This window comes from Geospiza fortis, unplaced genomic scaffold (genome assembly GCF_000277835.1).
Source record: "Geospiza fortis unplaced genomic scaffold, GeoFor_1.0 scaffold54, whole genome shotgun sequence".
Classification (NCBI taxonomy): Eukaryota; Metazoa; Chordata; class Aves; order Passeriformes; family Thraupidae; genus Geospiza; species Geospiza fortis.
The window spans coordinates 13,996,547-14,009,880 of NW_005054301.1; the positions used below are offsets into that span (position 1 = coordinate 13,996,547).

General features: G+C 36.7%; 1 protein-coding gene across 1 annotated transcript in view; it reads left to right on the forward strand.

Moving 5' to 3' along the window:
* Nucleotides 1-39: 39 nt before the first annotated feature.
* Nucleotides 40-13,334, forward strand: part of FAM98B (family with sequence similarity 98 member B) — a 14,819-nt gene continuing 1,524 nt past the window's right edge. Inside the window, exons 1-8 of the mRNA XM_005417632.1 lie at nt 40-53; nt 437-585; nt 1,371-1,505; nt 2,201-2,379; nt 8,896-8,976; nt 9,360-9,476; nt 11,837-12,004; nt 13,144-13,330. Of these exons, the coding sequence (XP_005417689.1) occupies nt 40-53; nt 437-585; nt 1,371-1,505; nt 2,201-2,379; nt 8,896-8,976; nt 9,360-9,476; nt 11,837-12,004; nt 13,144-13,330 (1,030 nt within the window). The remainder of the gene's footprint in view (nt 54-436; nt 586-1,370; nt 1,506-2,200; nt 2,380-8,895; nt 8,977-9,359; nt 9,477-11,836; nt 12,005-13,143; nt 13,331-13,334) is intronic.

Sequence of the window (13,334 nt, forward strand, 5' to 3'; positions counted from 1 at the left end):
GGCAGCGCCTCGTTCTCTGGTGCCTGCCCACCTCCCTCGATGTGCTTCGGATGGTGCGGGACAAAAACTGTGCCAAATTTAGTTTGCCGTTATGTTATTCCCAGTACTCCAGGGCAGTTAGATTTTACTGTTAGAAGGAAATTTGACCAAACCCTTGAGTTAACACTTGAGTTTTGAGAGATCAAAGATGTTTTCACATACACATATGAAAGTGCCTGTCTCATGTTTTCTGACAAACTATTTTGTGTATAAATGACCAATAACATTTTGGTGTGTTTAAAAGAAAGAAATCTGAATTGTTCCTTGATGAAAGTAATGTAGAAAGAATAATTCCTTTAAATGTAGTTACTAACCAGCTTACAGTAAAATAGTTTGAAAATATGTATATTTTATGTTATGCTTACTTCATATTACTAATGTTTATCTGTCTCTGCAGGTACACAGGTGCCCTGTTGGAGGAGGAGGCCCTGAAAAAAGCAGCAGAAAATGGATTGTCTTCACCAGAATTTTTTGAGCTTTGCATTTGGTTAGGCTCCCAGATAAAGTCACTTTGTAATATGGAAGAAAGCATCACTGCAACAGATGGTATATCAAAATGAATTTAGCATTTGTTCAGTGGATTTAGACCCATACTGTTCAGCTAATAGTGAAATTACAGTGTTGAAGTTTACAAGAAAGCTGAAAGGTAGCCAAACTCAGGCTGATATTTGTACATATGTGGCACTTAGATTAAGATCTTCTGTTCTGAAGACTGTTCAAAAGGAAAAAATAAGGTGATTTGGGGTGGTTTTAGATATAAATAAATGTGAAAAGTACGTTCATGCCTGTAATCATATTTTGATGGCATAAATTGCAGTGCCGGGTGTTTCCCGGCTGTTGGTCCAGCACAGTGTTCCTGTCAGCACTGTGTGTAGATACCTGGAGTGCTTCTTAGCACTGCCTGATTATTTCTGTCAGGGGCTGGAGTTTGGATGAAATTTTATATTACTTATGTTTTCACCAAAAAGTAGTGGAACTAAAACCAGTCACTGAAAATAACGGGCTCATGACTCCTGTCACTTCTTCATCAGAAAATTAGTTACATTGACATGCTATATAGTGACATAAACTGTCCGCTTCTTTCTGATGGTCATTTGTGCTCATGTCTTCACAGACTGCTGTAGCATTACCTCATTCAAAGCATGAGTACAAGATACTATTAGAAGGCATATCTTCTTGTGTGTAGGACTTTTTAAAGGAAAATATTACTTGGGGGGTAGATGGTTAATCTTTGGGCTGTTGAAATCTGCAATAGAAGTATATGTTAAAAAAATTAGATTGTATTTTGATGTTTCTGTAACAAGCCATTAATTGTCCATTTATTTCCATAGGACTGAAAGATATAGAGAGCTTCCAGCTTGAAATTAGTGGCTTTCTGAGAGAAATGGCTTGTCCATATTCATCACTGGTGTCTGGAGACATCAAAGACAGATTAAGAGAGAAAGAAGATTGTCTTAAACTCCTTTGTGAGTAATAATAATTTTTCCCATTTATCATACAGTATTTTATGTGTATGCTTTATCATAACTGAACGATTTACACTGAAGAGTTCTTTATGTGTTTTTAAGTTTATGTGTACAGTTGTTACATACTAGCTCAGCATGCATCAACTCACTTGTGCAAAGTGAAAAATAGAGCAGCATTAAAAAACTGTTTAGCAGAAACTAAAATTTCTTTTAAAATTATGGTGCAACCTGCTGGGGCCTCCTGATCCCTCTTTTGATCCAGTTGTTCCAGCTCACCTTGCTTCCTGTGTTTGTGAGAGGTTTCAGGGCAGCTTGAACAGAAATGCACAATCTGAAGGTGCTGAGAGCAGAATTGAGAGAAGCAATGTCTAAGTGTAAGTTGGACTTGGACGAAGGAGTGGCAGCAGGAACTAATGTGGTAATGTGAAACTAGCCAAGGAACTTGGGATCTGGTGGCAGAAGGGAGTTGAACAGTTAAATGCAGTGTGTAGACTGAAGGTAGGAAGTCAGGTGAGAGGAAATGGAGGTAAAGAGTAGGAAACATACTGACCTATTCAGGAGAGAACTGAGAACGGAAAGTCTCCCTTTTATCATGGTTATCTTGCAAATGTAAGCTATTGTAGCTGTACTGAGAATGTGGATGCAGAAATGCTTAAGTGTCTCTAAATCTGCTGTTATGATGCTTTTCTCTCTAGTATTTCTAAGTACAGAACTTCAGGCTTTAAAGATACTGCAGAGCAAGAAAGTTAAAGGTTCTCATTTGGAAAAGCACAATGAAGTTATTCAGGAAATGCAAACTATTTGTGATGCGCTGGGTCTGCCAAACTCCTCATCTTCTGGTATTCCTCCTTTGTTAACCAGCGTGGAACAAAAGGTATGAGCTTTTACATCTTCTTACTGCTGCTAAACTGTAAGCACTGTCCCTGTAAGCATTTGTCATAGAGTTAAGGGCCCAGCAGTCTTACCCATAAAAACCCTGACAAGTGCAAAAGAGTTTTAATTCTGAAAGCCAGCTTAGTCTTTTAAGGTAAACTGTTTGAGTTATGAGGTGAAGTATTTCAGCATTTTCCTGAGGTTGCAGTGTACCTGATCAGACATATTTTGCCATGCAAGTTTAAGGTAGAAGTTTTCCTCTTACCCATTCAGATGTGCTGTAGCAAGCAGAAAACTTTGGGTAATGACTGTTTGTGCATTTATATACCTGTAGTCGTTTCTGGAATGTATTTAAATTTAATATCCAAAACTTAAATTAGTCCTTTTTAGTTTATTAATTTCTTAATTGCAAGTGTGGATTTGTTGCCGAAGAGGATGAAAATGCCTGAATTGCCAGTATTTAGTGAATAAGCCAACTTAAACCTGTCAGCAACATAGTTCTTTTTGTTGTATCCCTCCAGGTTTTAACTCATTTTACTGATGTCTGATCTCCTTACTGCAGAATGTCAATAGGCTCTTGAGGTGGAATTTATCTTCTCTGTCAGACAGCTAAAAGTTTTGCTCTTCATCTCTCTCTAGTGTTTGGGGAGAGAGTGACTGATCCCCTCTGTAGGGTAGAATAAAAACTCCCTCTGCTTCTGAGTCTTTGAATTTAATAATTTGACATGATTGTGCTTGTTTTTTTCATTCTTCCTCATCAACAATTGGGCAGTTGAACATTCAGAGATTTTGGGGAGAGGGCCTGTTACTTGCATGATTTTCTCACATCTGTCTTGAGTGTGACAAGACAAAACCTTAAATAGGTTAATTTATAAAAGGCATCACCCAGGTGCAAGTGGAACTGCCTATTCCTACACTATATCTGTGCTTGATCTATTTAGTTCTAAGGAAATCTTTACATTCAGTAAATATTTTTGAAGGGATGAAGAAACAATTCTAGCACTGTTTTGGGAATGAAAATGTCAGAGTTACAGCTGGTGACTAGTGGCGTGATTGTGCTGATCTCCCTCTGTGAGTGATAGCTGTGTTTGCATCCGTGTATGTTCATAGGCTGTGACCTTCCTTGCTCAATTCCTTGCTTCACTTCTCTGGTGCAGATTTAGTTTCATTGCATTGTAGGGACAGGACTCTGGTTCTGCAGTTGTGGGACAGCAAGACCAGACCTGGAGCACCAATTCCTTCATACACACATAGTGTTATAGAATGTTTTCTTTGCATTATTGGACACCTGGTGTCTGCCACCTTTTGCAAAGTCTGACATTTCCTATCAGACAGCATCACAGGCTTCAGTTGTGCATGGTGTGGCCATCCCAGTTTGTATAAACTGTTACACTTTCAGAAGGACTAAAAATGAGCAGAATCTGAAAAGCATTTTATCTTTGGTTTTGGTAGGTTGTTTTTTTTTTTTTTCATAATGCTGCCTCTGACTATTTTCCAGTAGTTTTCAGGTCTGTCAGTTCCACAGTGGTTATACTTCAGAGTGTAGAAAGGTGGCAAAACTAGTTCATTCATCTTCTGTGACTTCGCATTAATAGTGTAATTTGTTGTCTGTGTGTTTCATCCCTTATGAACAAAGGATTTTTTTCTTACCTTGCAATAGATTTTGTAGAATTTCTGCGATGTGTTTACTTGTCCTTCATTACTTTAATATAGGACAGGTTTGATAGATGAAAGAGTTAGAGACCTAAACTTAGAGGTATAGCTGCTTTAGAAAGGTGGTGCCACAAATTAAAGTTCATTGGTTTTGTAAACATTTTTTTAAGAGCACCATTTTGTTACTTTTTTAAAATATGAACACAGAAATTCACTTGAAATGATGTATTTATTTTTCCAAATATTTTTTGGCTTTTGATTTAATTAGATTCTGCATAAAATTTCACTGTTGATGTTTAATATTATAGCATTCATAATACAGACTTACAAACTGATCTAGTATTTTTATTTAGTGTATCTGCAAATGTATCTGCAGCATTTCAACATGTCTACTCTTTGTCTCTGTCTAGCATCTTCAGCATTGTCAGTAGCTGTGGGAGTAGTTCTGAGAATAGTTTGGCTGTGCAGCAGCAACCTACCAAAGGCCAGATCACACACTGTATTTTGGTATGGAACATTAGAACATTTATTGTTTTAAGTGACTTTCTAGTTTATTTAAGAGATTATTATAAAATCAGGATTGCTTTCTTCATTCAAAATGAATTTTATAGTAGCTCAGACTTTGAATGTACAATCATAGCAAGTGTCTTTTGAATCTCCTCTAATTACCTAGGGTATCAGTTATCAATATATCTAAGAAAATGAGAGATAAATAGACAGTGCAGCCTTCTATCACTAAGCATATCTTATTATACAGTACTGAAAAACTGATAGTAATTTTTAAGTTGTTTAAGATGCTGTTCCCTTGTAAAGTATATTTACGAAGGGGGAATCTAGGAGTCAGCCTGAAATTTAGTGCCAAAACCTCCATAAATTCTAAATGAACATTGATGAAAGATTCAGAAAAGTTCGTGCCAGTGTTGTGCTTTGTAACTAGTGCTTGCATCTGGCTGTTTTCCAATCAAGGTAGTGTGAGTTTCACACCTAATTACGAAGTGACATTCTAATACTGTTTATTTGAAAAAACTTTTAATTTATTATTCAAAAGACTTCTGAACTTTTTTGGCCCACATTATTAAAAGTACTTTGCTACTTTTCACATATCGGTGGAATGAAAAGAAACTATAAAGGGCTACTGAACAAACTAAGACAAAATTAAGCTAAAATAACACTTAAGTGAAGTGTGAGAAGAATATTTTTTTAAAATATTTGGGTAGAAATCCTAGAATTTATTATTATTTAAATTAATGTGTTTCATTTGACTGTTGATCTGTAGTAATTTTACAGATGTAATGGTGCCTGGGCAGTAAGGATTAATGTCACTGCAGGGAACAAGATCGAAGAGTTGTCCTGTTCACCAGACATCAGGTCAAACAAAAATGTATTTAAAGTTAGATAAATACTGAATTTATCTGCAGGTATATGAAACAAGCTTAAAAATATTTTGTGCTTAAGGTTTTGGGTGATCTCTATGCAACTGTACAGTACACCTTATGACTAATTAAGGCAACATTCTTTCCTCAAAGTGTTGCTATTTTAAATTAATAATATGACACCTTTCCACAGGTCAGGATTTTTCAAAATCTTGAAAAACTCTGGAGGTGCATACATATATGATGTTTTTCTGTGCAAAATGTGTTAAATGTAAAAATTACTTCTCTGTTTTGATAGAAGATGAGGATATTTAATAAATACATTGAACATGGTAATGAAATGGGAGCTAATTTTTTTTCAGTTGTAGAGAATTACAAAACAAATGAGAAATGTCATGTTCATTAAGGATACACTTTGTTTGTTAACAGTAGAATAACTGTTTATTTTATGCAGCAGATTTGAATTTGGTTTTTTTGTCCCAAGCAGATCCAATGGCTTATTTGTTTTCATTTTATATTTAGAGACTGTGTGAACTCCCAAAGCAATCCCAAAAATTGTTAGCGTTACCAAGGTCATTGATTACGTGATATGTCAAATAGTCAAATATACTTGTCTACATCTAGTTTTAATTATTTGGTTTTATATTTACACCAGAATGTGTAAAAACATTAGGATGATTTGACTATTACAATTTGTTTTATGTTTCTTTGAGTATGTTTTCACTGCTCTTTTATCAGGGCACTGCATTTGGTTTTGTTTCCACTTACTTGTGCAGACTTCTTTCTGAGTTGTGGTGGGTTTTTTAAACTCCTGCATATTCTTCTCGGTCCAGGGCAACTATCATGTGTGGGAAGACAGATTATAGCATAGATTCTCACATCCATTGTATTCTTGTCCTCTGGCAGACTGCTGTGTGTCAGAGTTCCTGTGCTCATACCTCTGTCACCAGTCCTGGCTGGACAATGTGTTCTTCAGCTGTAAGGCAGCTCAGCTTGTTTCACCATGATAGATGTAGGATTTCCCCATGAGCCGTGCTGATGGGAGTGAGGAGTAAGTAGAGATTCACTAATCTGAATATGACTTTACAGTGTGTCAAAACCACAGACCAGTTCATCAGTGAAGAGATTCCTCCTTAACTGTTACTGATTAGTAAAGCTGTGCTGAATAAAAATTACGTAGGTGTTCTCTAACTTGGAAAGAAAACATTGCAGAAATTTGGGGGCAACTTCTCAGTCAGTAAAGGATTGTTTCATTTACCTGCTCTTGTTTCTTCTAGTTCTGATAATCATTGATTATCTTCCTTAATTGTTCTCTCTAAACTTCCTTTCACTTTTCAGTTCATGGAAATCAGGAGTGTGCAGCAGTGATTGACTTGTGATGGCAGAATGTGAGGCTTTCATATGTGGAACCCGGTGTTCTGTTTGCCTCTTAGTTGTCCTTGCAGCTGCAAACTGAAAATAATTCTAATCTCTAGGTAGTATCCAGCATCACTGGCTTTCACATCTTCTTTCACAATCTAACTGTAAATTACATTGAGGATTTTTTCATTTTGCTTTGTATTGGTTTTTGTTTCAGCAGCTGGTCTCATTTTGATAGACTCTCTTTCAAACTTTGAGGTAATATTTCTGACCACAGTGGTATATGAATAGACACCTCTTTCCCCATAGAATTTTTAATTCATCTGTTGTTCATTCCTTCTTATATACTCATTACTGATCTGTTCATCTCTTGTTGTCATACTGATCTTACTCTGTTGTTGATTATTAACTTTAGATTTTGGTCTTCAAACATTTATTTATATTCAAACATAGTTTGTGCTTAGGTGCATTTGTATTTTGGAGTGGAATATGGCACCGTGTACATGCTTCAGTGAAAAAAACTGGCTACATGCAGAAGACAGACAACCTTGGACTGTTTTTTGTAAAGAAAAAGGTTATAGAGAAGCAAGACTTGTCAGAGAAGAAGGATTGGTGGGATCAGTATGGTACATGGAATGGAACTTCACCCCTTATTGTAACCTCTTTTGATATGAATTGAATATAATAACAGGGAGTATTACACTAATTAGATGGCCACTTTTCAGATACTACTAGACTATCTTTTCTGTTAGAGTCATAGCAATGTTTTCCCTTAATTTGTTCACTGCACAATATATTTACCTCAGACTTTTTCTGGGATATTGTGTTCTTAACCTGCCAGAGTGCTGCCCAGCAGTGATGTAAAAAGAAAGAACAAAAACCTTGATTTTCACAGAAAATTTGAGATTAGATATTTTTCTTCATATACACAAAAAAAAGCGATAATTATAAAAATCCTGCCATATGAGAGTTGATTTTCTAAATATTTTTTTTTTTAATTAACGAGGTGCTCCAGAATTTGGCTTTTGACATCTGGAATTTTTTTTCACAGCAGTAATTAGCGATGATATTTCTGTAACGTGTGAAGCTCAAAACTGAGCTTTGAACCATGCCTTTGTGACAAATGTAATGTAAATGCCTGTGTGCCTGCATGAAGATTTATAATCCTTGCAAATGTATCTAATGGCTGTCCCCAGTTACAGGTTTTACTGTAGAGCATGCACTACTTTAATCCCTCCTTTGACATACAAAAGAAAATTAATTCTGGTTTTATTCATTTTGTTTGGTTCCCCATGGTTATTTACTAAAGCAAATAAAGATGTAATTCTCTCCATCAGACTGTACAAAACTTGCAGGAACAATAATATCCATGCAGTCAACTCCAGCTGAAAAATCAGTTGGATTATGTTCAAGCTATGTACAAGTGTTGTGGGCATTCATGGTAATGATTTTAGATGGGCTTTGCCAAAGGCAGTTCACTCAAGAAGAGGAGGAGATTTCTTGTAATGAGAGAGGAGAATGCAGTGGTGAGAGAGGTAGAGAGAGCATATTTCATCTCTAATTATTGAGGGCAAGATCTAGTGGAAGAAGTATGAGCAAATTTGATTTGGAGTGAATGCAAAAGTTTTAAACATAATGTTAGCTGGAACCAGGTGTAGGATTAGAATAACATTAATGAGAAAGAATGAGTGCATGCTGGTCATATCTCCTGCCTTTCTTAACACCCATCACCTGATTTTTTGTAGCCCAGTGTAACATTTGGCAACAGAGCTCTGAACTTCCAATTGTTGTCATTCAACACTTAGTAGTATCTAAAATGAGTAATTTAGCTAGTCCTACTACCTACTAATATATGCACTTGATAAATTTGCTATATAACTATTGTTCTGTTAGTGGGAGGACAAGTGATATGCCATAAAATATTTTTGTATAGAGGCTGGTCATCTCACAAAAGTACTCAGGATATCTTTCTATAGTGGATCATAAGCTAGAAGATTTGTATCTGTTTCCATGAGTCCACTAAAACAAACGTGCTGTGTTTGATCTTCTGAGTAGCAAAATGAGATTGTAACAAATTTTGCTAAAATAAATCTAAATATCATTTGTGTTCTGAGATGTGTGGTTTTTTTCAGGTGAAGGACATTCTCTCAAAAGTTAAAAATAACCATGTGGGGAAATCACTGCTAACAAAACCTCTGAACTCTGACCAAGTGGTAAAGAAAAGTTTTTTTATTTCTTTTCAGTATTTAACAGGATGGTCAAAATAAATGGATATGGCTTCATTTAACTTTGCCTTTTTACAGTCACTGTTCTATTGCTGAATGTTAATACTAAAATTCAATTGCTAAATACTAGCAGTGATAATCAGGTATACTTCCAAAATTGACATTATAAAACAGGCCTTGTGTTGATTCATCCATTGTTCATTTTCAAATCATTTTGTACATGCATACTACTGTAGCATTACAAAGATGCTACGCAGTTTGTAGTCGTCACCTCGGGATAGACATCTTAGTTGATGGATGGGGTTAAGTTTGAATTGACCTCTATAACTTTATATATTTGTCTGTTTGAATTTCTTACTGTAACCCTGCAGGAAAGATTGGAGAAGATCAATGATGCTCTTTGCAGTGAGTACGAGTGTCGGCGGCGGATGTTGATGAAGAGGCTCGATGTGACTGTGCAGTCTTTTGGCTGGTCTGATAGAGCAAAGGTAAACTTGATTATTTTTTGCTTCCTGTAGGTGGGAGTCTGCTACTGTTCCCCAGGTCTTCCTACAGAATATGCGTGCCACGTGAATACTCAAATGCACTTCCATCACTGTTACCTTTTTTCCAGCCTGTTCTCATCTCAAGTTGTAATATCCAAATCCTAGGTATTGAGGAAGGGGATGGATTTAACCAGGCATGGCACAGTCCATCCTTTGTGACTGTTTATAGCTTCATAGTTGGAAATTCTAGCATCCTTTCTTGGGGTTTCTCACTTTAATTAAAGTTCCCATCTCCCTGTTTTCTGTATTTAACACCCTCCAATGAAGTAAACTAGGAGGGAACCTCTGCACCTCGTGCAGATTCAAAAGTAAGACAAATACTGGGCCTTAACATAAATTGGGTGTAAAAAGGTACTGTTGACAAAGTCTGAGAGCTTACAGTGACTGCCCCCTATCTTGGATTCTACTAGATGAACAGCTGTTCAGTTGAACAGGTTATTTGAATAGTAGCTTGCGCGAGAAAATCACACAATTGCTTGTAATCCTTCCAGTCACTAAAAATTCCAAAGCACTTGTCTGTATTTTTTCTTTCTTTAATTGTGATAATTTCATTTGTACTGTTTCTTAGAACTCTGTATATTAAAAAATCGTTATGATATTTCTGAGCTGGAAATGCATCTTGTTTGTATCCCAAAAAGTAGGGAGATAAGACACACAAAGTCTGTAATTTGATGAAGACACATGGGAAGCTGGAGGCAGCTGATTTTGTTCATTAATGACAAGATCAGCTTTCCTTCCAAAGGTTTCTTTAGAAAGCCTAAGATGAATAAATCTTAAAACTTGGAAAGCTTATTGAAAGTATGGGTTGTTACAAGTTTTTGTGATGTCACAGTTTGTCATTGACAGGTGCACAGTCAACTGCATGAAGTTCACTAAGTATCACTGGAGCACATGAGTCGAGGCGCTACTGTGCTGCGTTGGAGTAGCTCGCTGTTTAATTTCTGAAGGGGTTGTGAATGTTTTATGCTGCAAGAAAGGAAAAGGGAGGCATTTAGCTCAGAGAAGCCAGGAGATGTCCCTGCTTGTATAACTTCCTTACAGCTGTACCAATACAATTACATATCTTCAAATTTAAAGTATCCTTCTAAAATGTAGTTGATGTGACTGATGACTAACTTAAGCAGATAAAACTTTGTCACTTGCTATTGTTCCATAAAAACAATGAATGCCCTTTTGAAATAGAACAATAGTTTAAAGAAATTTTTGATGATAAAGTAGTCAGATGATTCGTTTTCCTGTCTTGTAAAGACTGTTGATGTGAAATATATGCAGTTACAGAAATAACCAGGTTACCTACTAATTCAAAATAACATACTGTTTTAAATCTTTTTTTTTCCCTATTTCCCTTGAAGGATGTTCATAACATCTTTGAGAAGGTTTTGGGGATTGAAAATGTTTTGGCATTGATGTAATTTAGAGATTTTTATTTTTTAAGCTGAGAGACAAATTGTTGTAGTTTTAAAATTGGTAGCTTGCCTTGCCTTTTTTTCCCCACCATTAAGTAGATATTGGTAAGTTTCTTTGCTTTTGGTATGGCATTTTGGGGATTTTTTTTTTTTTTCATTTCTTTGTAACTTGTTCAGCCTCCAAGAGGGCTAAGTTTGCAGACTGAAATGGGTTCACAAATGATGGAGTAATTACCAAGCAGAACAGTCTTGTAAAGGTTCAGCATGGTCTGGTCTAGCCAATAACAAATGTTTTACTTCACTCTGAAGGTCATTCTAGATTTTCCCAGAAAGTATATTTATTTTTCTTTTCTGCTAAATAAATGAAGCATCAAAGCATGCTTGGAAAAAATCTAATGTTGTCCTCTTCTCAGTCTCACTTTTTCATGGCTTGCAAAAGTGTTTTGTTGCACTGATATATTTTCAGTTGTTTCCACAAATTTACTTTATGTTGAAGCTGCTGTGTTTTCATCATGTTTAGAAGCAATCTGTTGAATATGGTTATGTAAAGCTCTTGAGAGAGCAGTATGGACTCCTGAAGTTTTAGTCTGTAGACATGTTGGAAGACATTAAAGAATCTGTTTGATGCCAGTAGATAGAGGAGTTTCTTTTGTACTGGTGCTAAGTTTCAGCATCAATTAGACATAATCAGCAGCACGTTCTGTGTAACAGTTCCACCAGCAGGAAGAGAACTGCTGCTAACTGGCACTATGTTTTGTAATACAGTTTGTATTTTCAGAAGCTACACCTCACCTCATGTTCAAATTGAAACTTACTGAGACCAGCACATGGTTTATAGTAAATCTGTTGGTGTGTTTGATACCTGGCAGGTAAGTAGTGTTTGATGTTCTCCTTCAGGTAAAAACAGATGAAATAGCTCGGATCTATCAGCCCAAGCGCCACGCGCTGTCTCCAAAGTCCACCATTACACTGGCTCACCTTCTCGCTGCTCGCGAGGATTTGTCCAAGATCATAAGAACCAGCAGTGGCTCAACACGGGAGAAGACTGCCTGTGCTATCAACAAGGTATGCTCTTCTGGCAGTGAGAAATGGACATGGGCATTTGCAAACCTCTCAAAATGTCATTTTGCTGAAAATTACCTGATTTGGCTGCAGTATTGAATCAGCCTAGTGCTGATTTCTTGTGTGTGATAAAAGCTGAAGCTTGCAAGTAGTGATGTGAGTTTCACCATTCAAGTGCTGACTAAACCTGATTTTATTGATCTGGTATTTACAGATTTTTTCTAATGTTTTTTACCTCATTTAGATACTTTAAAATGTTTTGATCCTTAACACTCGGAAATTTCTTAATTACTGCAGGATCTCAGAGAAAGGTGGGGTTTTTTTTTTTCTTAAGAGGACTTTAGTTGGAGTGCCTGGGACTGATCAGGGAATGTTAACATTGATCACAGAGAGTTTAGGAAATACAAAAGCAACAACAAAAAGACTTACTTGGATACATCTTTGTTCTTCAAAGATGTTTGTTTTGTTTAACTTTGTCCAGTGCAGTTTTTCTTTTTATACACTGAGTAATACCTGCCATAGTCAAGATGCCATTTTTTTCCCTTTTCTTGGAAGTGTTTACCTTTTCTTGGAAGTGTTGCAAAATATGCAACTGTAGCCTGTTGCATATTTTGTTCATTCTGGCTCTTCACTGAGTGTCAGTAGTTTCTAATGTTAGCCAGACTGGTGTGCCTTTGAGAACTGCACATCAGGTTGCCAGTTGTTTTTTTTTTTTTTGTTGGCTGATTAGGTTTGAACTTGAACTTTGAAATTTAAGTAGAAGAGCCACATCATAAGGAGTCTTTTCTGTATGAATATATATGTGCATTTGTATATATTATATATGAAGTATGTGTATTGCTTATTGCAATACTAATGCTTCAGGTCTGCAGTGTTCTTCATTAAAAATTCACAAAAGTAATATGAGCCAGCCAGCTGCAGTTATTTCTGTTTTAGAGGTGAAAAATGAGAACATTTTCAGAGTTCTGTTGTGGTGTTACAGGGACAGGAGATAGTGATTCTGCTGTCAGGCACTGCACTGAGGGGCCAAATTTCCTGAAAACAGCAGGCAGCATTTCTCTGTTCACAGGAGAAAATCCTGTGTCTCTTCAAGTTATTACTGCTATTTTGTAACTCTGAAAATGACCTGTTTTTCCATACAGGTTCTGATGGGGAGAGTCCCTGACCGTGGAGGCAGACCAACAGAGATTGAACCACCTCCTCCTGAAATGCCTCCATGGCAAAAGAGACAAGAAAGTGCTGGAAGAGGTGGCTGGGGGGGTGGTGGTGGTGGAAGGGGTAACTGGGGGGGTGGAGGGGGTAGAGGAGGAGGAGGTGGAGGTTTCAGAGGCGG